Source organism: Equus caballus, chromosome 2, assembly GCF_041296265.1.
Source record: "Equus caballus isolate H_3958 breed thoroughbred chromosome 2, TB-T2T, whole genome shotgun sequence".
NCBI lineage: Eukaryota > Metazoa > Chordata > Mammalia > Perissodactyla > Equidae > Equus > Equus caballus.
Window position 1 is genome coordinate 11,868,039 of NC_091685.1, and position 15,910 is coordinate 11,883,948.

At 42.2% G+C, this 15,910-nt stretch overlaps 1 protein-coding gene across 1 annotated transcript in view; it reads left to right on the forward strand.

Moving 5' to 3' along the window:
• The window catches only part of ATPAF1 (ATP synthase mitochondrial F1 complex assembly factor 1), a 30,814-nt gene extending 17,583 nt beyond the window's left edge, over positions 1 to 13,231 (forward strand). Inside the window, exons 7-9 of the mRNA XM_023630543.2 lie at positions 559 to 654; positions 3,349 to 3,456; positions 10,385 to 13,231. Coding sequence (XP_023486311.1) covers positions 559 to 654; positions 3,349 to 3,456; positions 10,385 to 10,579 — 399 coding nt within the window. The 3' untranslated portion in view covers positions 10,580 to 13,231. The remainder of the gene's footprint in view (positions 1 to 558; positions 655 to 3,348; positions 3,457 to 10,384) is intronic.
• Positions 13,232 to 15,910: the final 2,679 nt, after the last annotated feature.

Below are 15,910 nucleotides of genomic sequence, written 5' to 3' on the forward strand. Positions count from 1 at the left end.
ATTACAAAGTTTAGAAATTGAAAAAGACCCAAATGTTCATCAATAGAGGAATAGATAAATTATGGTAAATTTCTGTAGTAGAATTCCATACAACAGTGAAAATTACTGAATTGGAGTTATATTTATCAACATGGATAAATCTCAGAAGTATACTGTGAAGTGAAAAAAGCAAGTTGTAAAAGTATACATATAGTTTGATAAGACTTAAGTTTTTAAACATGCAAACAGTACTGTTTCTTGTTTATGGATATACACATACCATACATTAAAAGTATATAAAAACCTGAGGGAGAATGACAGACACAAGATGCAGAATAGATGTTACCCTGGAATGGGATTAGAATGGGTTACAGAGAGCTTCAATTGGATCTCTAACGCTTTCTTTCTTAGATGGGTTGCAAAATATATGCATGTTTGTTATATTATCCCTAGGAATTTCATAATTTTAAAAAATGTTTTAAAAACCAAACATTGAAGAAGTGAATGATCCAGGTGGTTGAACACGGAGCAAATGATTTTATTTATTCATCTGTCTCCTTGTGTGTGTGTTTCCCACAGTTTCTCTGTGCACTGCCGAGAAGGGAAGGCTATGAGTTCTTTGTAGGACAGTGGACAGGTGCTGAGCTCCACTTCACTGCACTTATAAATATTCAGGTAGGTGGCTTGTGCTCATCCCCTAGAGGAAAGATGCCACCCCTTTTGGGAACACGAGCACCTGCTGAGGCTTGAGGACACAGAATATCTACCAACTCCCAGGAGTATTTGCTGTGAATGATTGTGTTTTGATGTTGGGCTAGCTTTCTAGGCCTACTCAATAGCTAAAAATTGGAAAAGACACCAAAACATGTTCTCAGGGTACTTCTGGCTCTCTCCTATCTCTTCCCCAGACATTTCCTACATGTGCCTTGCTTAACAAACATAGGTGAGTTATGATGGTTATCTTTTTAACCTTAAGGTAAGTTCTGTGTCTTGTGTCTTTTTAACCAGGTCAGCACTTTCCAAGGTGCTAGATGCATAGTTTCCAATCCATAGATGTTGGGTTTTTTGCTTCTCTCCTTCCTTTCTTTTTCTTTGTTTTATTCCAGAATATTAGATTGAGAAATTCAATCCAAAGCATTTGACACTTTTAAAATAAGTCAGTATTTTAAATTAGATCATGACTAGACTTGCTATTATTTATTTGGAGGCCAAATCTGGCAAAAACAAGCATATATTATAATGGCTTTAAAGCTGGAGTAAAGAGAGTACAAAATAGAATGAGGGTTTGCTCATGACTATACTCCTTGTGATTGTATCCAAAAATTGTAAAATATTTGTTTAAAAAAAAGGAAGGAAAAAAATAGAATGAGGAGGCAGCTTTCACTTTATTTTATAACTCATCCAACAATACTTTTTTTTAAGTATACTTTTTTTTGGTGAGCAAGATTGGCCCTGAGCTAACATCTGTTGCCAACCTTCCTCCTTTTTTTTTTTCTTCTCCCCAAAGCCCAGTGCATAGTTGTGTATCCTAGTTGTAGTTCATTCTAGTTCTTCCATGTGAGATGCCACCACAACATGGCTTGATGAGCGGTGTGTAGGTCCACACCCAGGATCTGAACCAGCAAACCTTGGGCTGCTGAAGCAGAGTGCTTGAACTTAAACACTCGGCCATGGGGCCGGCCCCTAATCCAACAATCATTTATGGGACACATAGTATAATAACCAATATTTGATGTCCTTACCATGTGCCAGATGTTTTATATACATTATATCATTTAATCCTCACAAATATCCCAGGAGATAGATACTATTCTTATTTCTATTTACAGAGAAGAAAGTGGGCTCAGAGAAGTTCGTTCACACTGCTAATAAATGGTAGAGCTGGGATTGATTGATTCTAAGTTACTGATTCCAAAGTCTATGAACTTAACCATTGTGCTGTTGTGTTGGAAACTATGCTAGGACTTGGAGATCTTGTAGACAAGGTCTCTGCTCTCGTGAAGCTCACATACAAGTATAGGAAAAAGATCCAGAAACCTAATTATGATCAAAATGATCAGTATATTTGAAGTATGTTCGGGAGAACTGAGAGGCTGAACTTTTAAGAGTACCATCGCAACAGTTAGGTACTGATAAATTAAAAAGACTATTCCTGAAATTTTAGAGATGAAACCCAGAGATCTTTTTTTTTTTAAAGAAATACTCTTAAGGGAGTTTCTCTTTTTTTTTAATTTTTTATTTTATTATTTTTTTTAAAGATTGGCACCTGGGCTAACAACTGTTGCCAATCTTTTTTTTTTTTCTGCTTTATTTCCCCAAACGCCCCCTGTACACAGTTGTACATCTTAGTTGCAGGTCCTTCTAGTTGTGGGATATGGGACACCGCCTCAATGTGGCCTGATGAGCGGTGCCATGTCCGCGCCCAGGATCCGAACCCTGGGCCGCCGCAGCGGAGCGTGCGAACTTAATCACTTGGCCACCGAGCCGGCCTGTTGCCAATTTTTTTTTTCCTTCTTCTTCTCCCCAAAGCCTCCCAGTACATAGTTGTACTTCGTAGTTGTGGTCCTTCTGGTTGTGCTGTGTAGGACGCCACCTCAGCGTGGCCTGATGGGCGGTGCCATGTCTGCGCCCAGGATCTGAACTAGCGAGACCCTGGGTCGCCGGAGCAGAGCGTGCGAATTTAACCACTCGGCCATGGGGCCGGCCCCCCAGAGATCTTTTTTGAATGTATAGTTGTTTTCTCCTGCACTGCATGAGGGCTTTAGCTTTGAACCTAGCCTCTCTTCCTAGTCTGAACTGAAGTCTGGTAACCACTGCCCTGTCCATTTTTCCTGAAATTATGGTGTTCCCATTCTTCTTTCCCCGCTTCCTCTCACCAAGATTATATTTTAAAACTGCACATTACAAATCTGGCCCATGTGCAAACTCTCCAGCTGTTTGCTACAGCTTAAAAGAGCTCAGTCTTCAGAGCCAGCCAAGGGTAGTAGATTTCAACTGTGAAATGCAGTAGTCCATAAAAGTGGCAATTACACAGGCACATTGCTTTCTTTAGAACTTGATTTGGTAGCTGCTTGTGCCGTTTTGTTTTTAAATATATGGCCATGATGAAGTATTCACTGCCTACTGTAAACATTTTCTGGGAAAAAAGCCAAACCTTTTTCAATTGAAGACACAAATAACACTGTGCAAACTGTCAGTTTCACCATGCCTTGGCAGGCCTGACCATCCCCCCACATACCAGTCGTCCCACTCATTAGCCACCCAAGGGGCTGTTAGGGGCCAGAATTTCCTCCAGACTCTATTGCTCCGAAATTGCGGTTTTGTTGTGATGGTACCTTATTGAGCCTTGATAAGTGTTCCTTCTTATAGACCCGAGGGGAAGCTGCAGCCAGCCAGCTGATTTTATATCACTACCCTGAACTTAAGGAAGAGAAGGGCATAGTGCTGATGACAGCAGAAATGGATTCCACATTTCTGGTAAGAATCAACTTTTACCTCCTTGGATTTACTGTGTGGCCCTGAAGCTATTCTTCTGCCAAAGTTCATGAAAGGTGTAATTCTGGAGGCCTACGTGTACTTGTTTCTTAAAGTTGACAATAATTTTGTCTTGCTCAGGCTCTTCCAAGTTGAAATTAGTACAGATCTTCAATCACTTATTCACAATTTTGAAGTCCAAAATCTCTGAAAACAAAGTTTTTTTGTTTTGTTTTGCATTTTGCTGAGGAAGATTCGCCCTCAACTAACATCTGTTGCCAGTCTTCCTCTATTTTCTTTGTGAGCCGCCGCCACAGTATGGCCACTGATAGACGAGTGATGCAGGTCTGCGCCTGGGAACTGAACCCAGCCCACTGAAGTGGAGCACCTCAAACTTAACCACTAGGCCACCGGGGCTGGCCAACAAAGTTTTTTGATAACTGAATTGATCACAAAACCTTATCTGACTTGAACTCATTTGGTAGCTAGATCTTCACTTAAACTGATGTGAGGCCACTTACAGTCCTTATTAATCCGACTTGGTATGGAATATTCATGCATTTTACTAGGGAAATATTATGTGTTTGATTATAGTGAGTATGCATAGTACACAGACAGTATCTGCACTATTACCTTTCTAAAATCCAATAATTCTGACTCTGAGCCACATCTGGCCCTAGAGGTTTCAGGTAAGAGACTGTGGACGAGTAAATGGCTTTTTAAGTATAGAGAAGAGTTCCAAGTCTACAGTAGTTATGCATCTTTTATCTTCCTCCACATTGTTCATATGTTCAGCTTTCATCATCCATGGTGATTTCCCTTCCTCCTTTTCCCATTCCTTGGGCTAGAGCATCGACCATATGTCCATAGGTAATGGTGTCCGTTGTGTTTGTTCTCTCTGCGTATCCAGGGCCAAGAGCAGTTTTATGATTACTATACAACCTGTTTGTCTAGTCCTTGCTCATTTCAGTCTCCTCATCTGGCAGGGTTTAAGTTCAAGATATCCTCAAGATAGTGGGGGCACTTTAGTGCCTCTTCCCCTTGAGATTCTTCATTACAACACCCACTTATTTTCTCTCTCTTTCTTACCAGCTGCATATTGGGAATGAAAAAGTGATGACGTTCAGCTAGTATCTCACAGTAGCAGTAAACCCCAAGTCTAGGACACAGTTGGGACTCTACTTCCCTGTCTGTTATTCCTGAAACTGTTCAGCCCCATTTCTCCCATTCTTCCTTCCACCCATCACACTCAACTGGAAGTCACCCAAAATCCTATCCAGAAGAATGGAGTTGCCATTAACTGAGATAGACAAGATTGTAGGAGGAACAAACAGATTTGGAAGGAAAATTAGGAGCTCAATTTCAGACACATTAAATCTGAGATGTCTGTTAAATATCCAAGTAGTAGGCAGTTAGATATATGAGCCTGGAGTTCAGGGGAGAGGTCCAGGCTGGAGATATAAATATGGGAATTGTCAGCATACAAATTGTTATTTAAAGCCGTGAGACTGAATAAAATCACCAAGGAAATAAGTGAAGATAGAAAAGAGAAGAAGTCTAAGAGCTGAGCCCTGGAGAGATGAGGAAGCATCAGCAAAGAACATTAAAAAGATATAGTCAGTGAGGTAGGAGGAAAACTAAGATGGTAGCCTGCCTTGGAAGCTAAGATAAAATGTTTCAAGGAATAGGAAATCTCACTTTCCGGTAGGGCAAAATCTCACTTGCTGGTAGGGCAAATGAGATGAGGACTGAGAATTTACTAGATTTCACAATATTAAAGTCATTGAAAACTTTTATAAGGGCAGTTTCAAAGGAGGGGTAGGATAAAAGCATGATCGGAGTACATTTAAGAGAAGATGGGAAGAGAAATTGCAAAGAGTAAGCATAAATCTTTCAAGGAATGTTTCTGTGAAGGAAAGGAGAGAATGGGGCATTAGCTGGAGGGGGAGAAGTGGGGACAAGAGTGTTTTTTGTTATGAGAGAAATAACGTTCTATTTGTATGCCAACAGAAAAATCCAGTGGAGAGGGAAATAATGATAATGCAGGAGAAAGAGGGGAGAATTGTTGAAGTAGTAGTTTTGAGTGGGTGAGTCTGGGAGTAAGGGGTTGATCTTTGCCAGAAATATAACAAGAGGAGAGAAGCTAGGATATAAGGACACAAATACAGTTAAATGCATAGAGGTTGTGACAGCTTGTAGAAGTTCTCTTCAGATTGCTTAGTGAAAAGAAAGAAAGGCGATCAGCTGAGAGAGTATGGAAGAATAGATGTTGGACAGTTGAGTAGAAAAGAGAAAGTGTGAAATTGTTGTCTAGGACAGGAGTCAGCAAACTACAGTGGGCCAAATCCAATCCACTGACTGTTTTTAGAAGACCCATGAGTTAAGAATGTGTTCTACATCTTTAAATGGTTGGGGTGGGGGGTGAGGAACTAAAGAGGAAGAATATTTCACGGCCTGTGAAAAGTATATGAAGTTCAAATTTTAGTGTCTGTAAATAGAGTTTTATTAGAACACAGCCATACTTATTTACATATTATCTATGGCTGCTTCCGCTCTACAACAGAGAATTGAGTAGTTGCAACAGAGAGTATAGGGCCCACAGAGCCTAAAATATTAGCTGTGTATCCATTTACAAAAAGTGTTTGTGAACTTGCAATCTAGGAAAATGGCAGAGAGAATGCAGGTGCAGGTACAGGCACAGAGAGAAAGGGCTGAGACTCAGTTGGATTTAACCAGGATTATGGTTTAGCCAAGTGGTATAATGAAGTAAGACAAGGACCAGGAACTTAAAGGTGAATGCAAAGGAATGATTCTAATTAATGACCACGGAATGCAAGCTGGATAAAGAAGGAAGTAAAAAAATAAGGAAGGTTAAAGACAGTAGGAATTGTGACTTCTAGTGGAGTTAAAGGATTTTTGAAGTTGGGAGTGAGCCTAAAAAATAGGAAATAGCAGAGCTAGCCCTGATGGCCTAGTGGTTAAAGTTCTGCACACTCTGCTTCAGTGGCCCAGGTTCAGTTCCTGGGCATGGAACTACACTACTAGTCTGTCAGTAGCCATGCTGTGGTGGTGGCTCACATAGAAGAAGTAGAAGAACTTACAACTAGAATCTACAACTATGTACGGGAGCTTTGGGCAGGAGGGAAAAAGGAGAGGAAGATTGGCAATAGATGTTAACTCAGGGCAAATCTTTCCCAGCAAAAAAAAAAAAAAAAAGATAGGAAATAGTAGACAAAATGTGGATATTTCAAATTGAAATTTGGAGGGGATATAGTTAACCAATAATGACAAGGTTTAAGATTTGACCACAGGAGTGAGTGACGTAGAGGTTGTACTTTATTTTCTGATTTTCAACAAAGCACAGCATCTAATCACATTAAAAGTGGACTCTAGAGATCAGAAGAGACCCTTTCTGCTTTGGCATTTTTACCACCTCACTCTAGAGGTCTCAAACTGCTGCACAGTCCCCATCCTCATTAAAATTTGCTTCCTGGCCTTATAACATTCAACAGTATACCAGACAACATACATTTGCCTTGTGTAAGTCAACTTGACTATAAGTTTCCAGTGTAGGACAGAACTAGACATATTAGAATTTATTGTGGAGGTACAGGAATCAGATGGGAAACCTAGAAATTTAATGTAAATATGTGATCTCCTGCATACTCAGGCATTAGTTTGCGTTTTAGGCATGGTATTTCCAAATACAGTAAAGCAAATGAATAGAAATACGTGGAAACTAAAGGTTTCTTCTGAACTAATTAAGTTTAATGCTGAAGATTTAGTAGACTATTCAGAAAACTTATTTGGTTCTATGTCTGTGTCAACAGATGATTTTATTGGAATGCAGTAAGTGCTAGGATAGACATGCACAGTGTGCTGGGGAAGACACCTGGGTTGAACCTCAAAGATGAGCAGGAGTTGAGCCAGATAAAGAAACTGGGCATGGGGAGGTGAATGTTCCAGACAGAGGGAATGGCATAAGTAAATGCTGGGAGGCATAAAATGACTTGGGGTATTACAGACAGTTTGGTATCACTGGTATATAAAAAAGGAAGTTTAGTGGATTGCGTTTAGAGGTTTGGCTTTATTCTGAGGACACAAAAGAGTCATTAAAAGGTTTTGAAAAGGGAGTGACCCATACATAAAGAGTTGGATTTCAAGACCATTAACCTTAATTATTTGCTTCCTAAACATTTTTTAGTTCTAGCCTGGTCAGGGTGATCATTTAGAAGACAGTTGCAATAATCTGGGCATAGTGAAGACCTGAACTAGAGCAGTGGTAGTAGGGATGGAGGAGAAAGAATGACCCCAGAAATATATAGGGAGTAAAATGGGCAAGACTTGGTGAATTGATTGTAGCTATGAAGATTGAAAGAGAGGGAGGAATTGGGTTTGTTACTATACATCCTTATTGAGCAACGCAGGGAATTAATATGTTTATCTTCTTGGGTCTTGGAAAGGGAGGAGACTACTGCTTCATGTTGAGAGTTAAGAGAACAAAAGGCAGGGGTGAATAAGTGGGAGTGGGGGGGCTTCTATAACCCTCCATAAGAGACAGATGCCCATATCTCCCTGGGTCTTACCTTCCTACCCACTATACTAGTGGTCTTCAAACTAGTGGTCAGAACCCTTTATCCAAACAAAATCTTTTTTTTTTTTTTTGAGGAAGATTAGCCCTGAGCTAACATCTGCCAATCCTCCTCTTTTTGCTGAGGAAGACTGGCCTTGAGCTAACATCCATGCCCATCTTCCTCTACTTTATATGTGGGATGCCTACCACAGCATGGCTTACCAAGTGGTGCCATGTCTGCACCCGGGATCCGAACTGGCAAACCCAAGGCTGCCGAAGCAGAACGTGCACACTTGACCGCAGCGCCACCGGGCCGGCCCCACCAAACAAAATCTTATTATGTAAAACCACAGGGTATAACAGCTGAGACAGAGGTGAAGGACCTGACGCACCTCCACAGAGCGCCTAGGACTCTGCAGTTTGAACAGCACTGTTCTAGAATGAACACAGCCAAAATTACCCCTACCTTTGCCATCCTAAGCCTGAAATAAAAGTTGATTGTCAGAGGCCCTACAGTTTAGGGGCTCAGAGAGTGATGGTGTCTGCCTCAGATTATGGCAGTGCACTTGCTTTAGAAACAGTTTGCTCTTGAAGCATGTTTGAGTATAAGAAAGGTGAAATTGATGAAGTCGTTACCAGCTTTAGTCAATCTAAATTACCTTGCCCCACCAGAAACAGTGTCATTGTTAAATGGAGGGAGTACCAACCTGGAAGTCCAGAGGTCTGGTCCTGGCTCTGCCACTTGCTAGCCACATGACCTTGGGCCCATCCCTGAACCTCATCTGCTTTGGTTTCCTGGCCTATTAAATGAGGACTGGCTTATCTCTGAGACCCCTTCCAGCTCTAAAAGTCTATGAATTTAAAATAGCCAGCATTTTGGAAAAAAGGCTTTTGATTGAAGATCCAGTCTCAGAGATTAGTGCCTGCTTGTGAGAAATGACGTGAAAGCCCCACAGGAGGGAATGGAGGTAAAGCAGCCTATGGTATTTATAAACCGTTTTCATCATTCGTAGCTAGACATAACACACTTTTGACAGTTAGCTTTAGTGGGAATTTTCCATTATCTTTTGGGGTTGAGTTTTGGCCATAGGAACATAGTGATAATGAATAAGTGCCTCTGACCAGCTAGAACTAGAGAATGTGTAGGAAGAAAAGTAAGAGTTGTTTGAGGTAATTCTTTTGTAAGGTTTCGGGAGTGTTGCCTGTGTCCTGACCCCACTCTGTTATAGAGTGGTTTGGTCACCATTTCTCTACTACTGAGCTTTAGAGAAAGGGGCCCCTTCTCTTCCCTGTGGCTTTACTAGTGGATCAGTTATAAAAAGCTCCAAAGCAAATTACTCTAAAACCTAGCGGCTTAAAACAACAAACATTTATTACCTCACAGTTTCTGTGAGTCAGGAATTGAGGAGCAGCATAGCTGGGTGGTTCTGGCTCAGATTCCCTCTGAAGTTGCTGTCAAGATGTTGGCTAGGGCTACAGTCATTTCAAGGTTGATTGGTCTTGAGGATCCACCTTTGACCCCACTTGCATGGCTCTTCGCAGGAGGCTTCATTTCCTTGCCACGTTGGCTTCTCCGTAGGGCTACTCGAATGTCCTCATGGCGTGGCAGCTGACTTTCCCCAGAGCAAGTGATTCAAGAGAGATAGCAAGACAGAAGCTACAGTGTCTTTTGTGGCTTAAGAGCAGAAGTCCTTCTCCACCATTCCACCATAGTCCATTTGTTAGAAGCAAGTCACTAAGTACAGCGTGCACTCAAGGAAAGGGAAACTAGGCTGCATCAAAGGGATGAGCGTCATAGAATTTGTGGACAAATTATAAAACTACACAGCTGGCTTTGGCACTAGTTTTCTGACTGAGGTAGTATCAGGAACAGGTTTTAGTCAAGAGTATGTCTGGTTAGTCAAGAACTTAGTGCTCACAAACTGGTTCTTGGAGCTAGGTAACCATTGCTCTTTTTTCCCCCCTTAAGATATATTTAACAGTTACTAAGGAACTGAGCAAAGAGGGAATTTTGAACGTATGCATTCCTTTATTCAGCAAACATTCACCAGATATCACTATGTGCGGGGATATAAAACAAGCATGTACTTTGAGGAATTCATACCAGGAAAGGCAGAGAGAAGGGAAAAAAAGGACAGATACAAGACAGTATGATAAATACTATGGTAGAGGTAAGCATGGGGTCATTTGGGTACACAGACAAGGGGCAACCAACCAAGACTTGAGATGTCAGGGAGTCAGGGAAGCTTTCTGGAAGCAGTGACTCCTGGGTGAGGGCCCCCACCCGCCACAGGAGTCAGACACAGAGCTTTGTGGCCCTGTGCAGGGGAGAACCTCACTATTCTTTTTCCCTTACAGAACGTTGCTGAGGCACAGTGCATTGCCAACCAAGTTCAGCTCTTCTATGCCACCGATCGGAAAGAGACCTACGCTTTAGTGGAGACCTTTAACTTCAGACCGAATGAGTTCAAATATATGTCTGTCATCGCTGAATTGGAGCAAAGTGGACTTGGAGCAGAACTGAAATGTGCCCAGAACCAGCATAAGACTTAGAGCTGTAGGGGTTGGCTTATAGAGTCTGCTCAGCCCTGGATAGTCTAGAGCCCACACACCGCCTTGAACTCTTGGGAGCTCAGCATCTATACTCAGCAGTCTCTAATGAGTCTCTTATTGCAAGAAGCAACATGGAGATGAGCCCTATTACTTGATATTCAGGAATGAAGTACCCAAACATTCTGATAATTATCTCCCAGCATACTTGAGGTTTCATTTTTAAGTGTTTGAGGTCATAACCAGAGACAGCCAAGGATCTGCAGGATGTTTGACTTGATTTTACACAGTATAACAGTGCATTTGCATTCTGACCATTTTGACTACACAGCTCCCAAATGATTAGGTCCTTATCTTTATAAACTTGTGACAGGATAATAAGCTTGAAGACCTGCTATAGTTAGATGTAGGCTTTACATCCTCTTCCCTTGTACCACTTGGCTGGCCAAAGGCACAACACAAATATCCTATTTAGACTCCAGAACAAGCACATATTGCCATCAGGATTAAGACTTTATCTAGATGCCCCCAGAGTTGCCTTTAATGTAGCTGGTTTAGAGTATCAGTAGATTTCAGGTATAGTTAAACACACAGGTATGGTGCCTGCATATTTTTTAAGCCATAGTTTGTGGCACCTGCTCCTCCAATTCTGCCTATTAGAAGCTATGTATTTGGAGGGGGTGAATCAGTGCAGAGTAAATAAATCAACACTTTTCCAAGCAGAGGATCAATCCAGATTTGCATGTTTGTTTGTTTGTTTTAAACAACTCTAAGCCGTGCCAGTATGATATGAAAATGTGGGTGGATTCAAATGTTCCCAGATTGGATATGGGGAAAATGTAGCAATAAAATAAGCCTGACTTACAATCTTTGCTATGATAAATAGTGAAATCTAAGCTATGTGCTGTCCATAGTGTCAGTGCTGTGGCTGATTTGATCAAAACTCATCTTTGGACTCAGCAGTTACTTGAAACGTCAAAAATAAGAAAGGAGCTCTCCAGTGCTGAAAACTCACGTTTGGTTTGTAGTGTCACTGTTGTGTCTCCAAGCTCAGTGAGAGAAGATGGTGGTGGTTGCATGCCAGGCTTCTGGACCCGAGGCCTCACGGGCCCCCAGTATTGCTGTCAACTGCCTGTACTACACCTTTCCTTTTCTTCATCTGGCGCGCTCCACTTTGCTGCTTCTGCCCAAGATCTGGGTTATGACACTGAATATGGTGAGTGGGAATGTGACCAGTACTTGCAGTTTGTGTGTGTATGTTTGTTTTCTTTGTTACAGAAGAATTTTTATAGGTTGGGCCTGTCCCCAAGCTCTTTAAATGGGATTGCACTTCCCATTATTTTTTGAGCTGTGTCTATTTTGTTGTACTTCTGAGTCTGTGTGTAGAAAGAGATAGTGTTTGTTTAACCTGGAAAAGCTGCTGGCCTTTCACAACTTCTCTGAAGGTTGAGCCATTTCCTAATGCAAATTCTGGACCTAACTCTGGTCCTGACAGTTCATTTTTTGAGAAACTTGAGTCTGAATGTTTTGAGTCCCAGGAATCTTTGACGTCAGGTGGAGTTACTTTCGTGAGTACGTTTGCTTTTCCCTCCAGATGGACCCAGTTCTTAACCATGGTACATTTGCATAACACCTCCACCAGAGGATGAGAAAATGATGGGAAAAGAAAGAAGAACTGGTTGCTCATTTTGTTGTTTCTCCCAGCTTTGCCCTAAATCCCCACTTAGCAAAGAAGGATGTATCCATTGTCAGTTACATTGGACGTGATCAAGGTATCATCTGGCTCTTCTTTACATTTACCTGATGAGATCTGGCAAAGAACTAAAAGAAAATTGTAACATTCATCAGTAAATTTGTGCCCTGGTGCCAGATGGTGTTACAGAAAGTGGACAGTCTTTAGAGTTAAGCGAATCTGGGTTCATTGTTGGGATTCATTAGCTCTATAATGTTGAACAAATTATTTAAACTCTCTAATTCTGTTTCTTCATCTGTAAAATGGGGATAATATCTACCTCACAGGATTATTGTAAGAATTAAATTAACTTAAATATAGATTAAAGTAGAGCTTAGTAAACGCCTGCTCTCTTCCTCTTCTCTACTTCCCCTTCCTTTCATTAAAGACCAACACAAATTAGCATTTCAGATGTGCAGATCATTCTTCATTCAAGTTTAAAAAGCAAACCTTATCTCACAGGTTCTCGCACTTTAAGTTGCAGTAGAATTACACAGAGCACTTGAAATGCAGATTCCCAGGCCCCAAATCCCCAACCTGCTGAATCTTAATCTTTGCTGAAGGTGCTGGGAATCTAAATTTTAATATGTGCTCCAGGTGATTCTGATGTGGATAATTAGCCAGCCATACTTTGAGAACCATTGCCTTATCTATTCTTCACCAAAAAAAATGCCCATTAGCCAATGGGTAATGTGGACATTAACCACAGGATCAGATTCCCCTGCTGCTTGCCTCCCATAGTTGGTCCCCTTTGCATCCTCTCCATTATATTTATTTATGTATGCGTCTTTTTTCCCCACTAGACTGTGAGCTCCTTGAGGGCCAGGGTTTATCTTCATTCACAGTGCCAAGGATATGGCCTAGAACATAGAAGATGCTCAGTTGTTTGTTGAATAAATAAATGACATGGATTTTAGCCAAAACGTTATCTTGTTGTGTGTGCCTGTATTTAAATGCTCTGAATTTAGGAGAATCTCTTAACACACATAGATCAAGAACTTACTGAGTAGGAATATTTGCAAACCAGGATACCAAATTATACCCAGAGTCTCTGTATCTCACCCAATCTCCCGCATTACCTGTGGTAGGCTGTCTGCTCAGTGCAATTCAGCAGTCGCTCACAGAGCACCAACTCTGCAACCGCCCTGTCAGGTCCTGACAGGAAGATGAGTAGGATGATCCCTGCTGTCAAGCTCTGTTCCAGCCGCCATCCTTGTCTCTCTTGCCTCTGGTTCTGTGCCTCACATCTAGCACGTGGTCATCGTTTGCCTTGTCTTGTTCTGAGGATGTTTATGCTGCTACTTCTTTCTTCTCCATCCACTTTGGAAGTAGGAGCTGCATGTTCTGTTTTTTTGCAGCCTCTACATTACTGACCTTTTGCTTAGTCTTGGAGAAGAGGTACAAATGCCCATGCCCTGTCATTTGATTTTGCATTGATTCAGCATGCATTCATATTTATTGAGCACCTATTATTTGCCAAGCACAGTTATAGGAAACTGGGGAATGCAGCAATGAACAGGACAAATAAGGCCCCTGTTCCAATGGAGCTTATATTCTTGTGGGGAAGACAAATAAATAATGAGTATTTCAAATACGGGTAGTGCTATGAAAATTTTTTTTAATGTGATAGAATGTGGAGTGGAAGCAGTAACTTAAATGGTCAGGAGCACCATCTCTGCAGAGGTGACAGCTGATGCTTGAGGTGGGGGAAAAGTACCAGATAAAGAAAAGAACAGGTGCTGAGGCCTTGAAGCAGGGCCAAGCTATGCACGCTGGTCTCTGGGCACAGATTTAAAGGTTCAGTCCCTGCCCTTGAGGAGCTCACAGTTCAGTAAGGCGAGACACTGACGTGAATAATTACAAGGCAGACTGACCAGGGCCATCTCAGAAGAGGGGCAAGGAATGCTAAAGAAAGCTGCTGGATGCTGTGGGGAATGCAAATCTTGCCAGACCATGGTACCCACCGTGAAGCGCTTATAGCTTAAAAGAGAATAAAAAGCAGACAATATAAAGTCTCAACGTATTCTATTCTGTAAAGAATGAGACGGGAGGCCCTGTGAGTTCAGAGTTGGTCTCACAATATATGCGTGTTAACAGTAACCACTGACATTTATTACTGGGGGCTTACATGTGCCAGCCCCTGCGCTAAGCCCTTTACGTGGATTATCTCAGTCTTTCCCATGACCCTCTGAGGTCAGCAGGAACCTGATAGTTGGTGAGATGTGGCACTGCTCTCCTTGCGCCCCACCTCCCGCCCTGCCCTGCCTCCAGCTCAGAAGAGAGGGCAGCCTCCCGATCACCCCTAATCCCAGCTCCAGCAGCCAACTCAAGGCTTAAGAAATCATGAGTGGCTCTTGAACCAGCCCTTGCTTTGAGAAACTAGTGTGCCGGTTTCCTTGCTGGCAACTCAAGAACAAAATGCACACCTTATACATTTCCGATTCCTCCAAACTTTGTTTCAAAAGCCAGCGTGTTCTACCTGAGGAGGATTTTTTTGTGCTGTTTTATGCCACATGGAGCACTTTGGTCTTGGCAATTCTCCTAATGTGACAGGCTGGTGGCAGCATTTTTAGCCCTATTCTGCTAAAGGAGAGACTTGGTACACGAAAAGGAAAGACATGACTTGAAGGTCACTGCCTGCATCAGGAGCCAAGCCAGGAATAGAAGGTGGACTGTCCATGCCCCGGACTTAATGGTATCATTTGTAATGTCCACTGAGCAGGCTCATCCCTCAGTGTTCACAGGGCCACTTCTGAGCTCTTCGGGCCTCAGGAACTGGACGAGCTATAAGAAAAATTGGTTCGAACCACTTAGGAATATTCCCAGGCTCCTCAGAGCTTTCAGAATAAAGTCCCTTTGGATCTGCTCACAAGAGCTTTGGGATCTGGTCCATGGTGACATCTGTAGGCTCATCTCTTGCTAGGCCCCTACCCACTCCCTTAGCTCCATTCATTCTGGACAACTTAACAGTTCCCTGAACACACTGTGTTCTTATCTCTGTCCTGACCTTTTCAGATACTTTTACCTGCCTCAAATACCCATTCTCCCTTCATCAAGTTAATTCTTATTTGTCTTTCAAAGCTCCACTGAACCATCTCTACTAGAGCCGTCCCTGACACCTCCCCCAATCCACGCTGACCCCACCCTGGTCATGTGGTCCTCTGTTCCTCCCCAGTGTTTTGTGTTCTGCCTTTACAAGGCTGTCTCTCCCATAGACTGGACACTCTTCTGAGGCCGGGATCTTACCTTCCTGGACATTATATTCCCAGTGTCCAGCATGAAGCCTGACACAGAGAGACAAGATACCCAGTGAATGTCAAATAAATTCCTCCTGGATGATTGCTCAGCTCAGACCGCCTGTGTCTACAAACATCGCGTGTACAATGAGACCAGCCCTGGAAAACACATTGTGCTTATATCCCAGCCCGAGAGTGGCCATTTTGCTTGCACTTATTGCAGAGGCTGCATGTGGAAAACAAAGGGCCATCAGAGGAGGCAATCAGGTCCAGGGTTTGTAGGCAGAAAGAACCAACAAACAATGAACGAACTTTTAGAGCAAGACGGTTACTTTTTTGGCACATTCAAGCTCCTGTCTTGGCTTA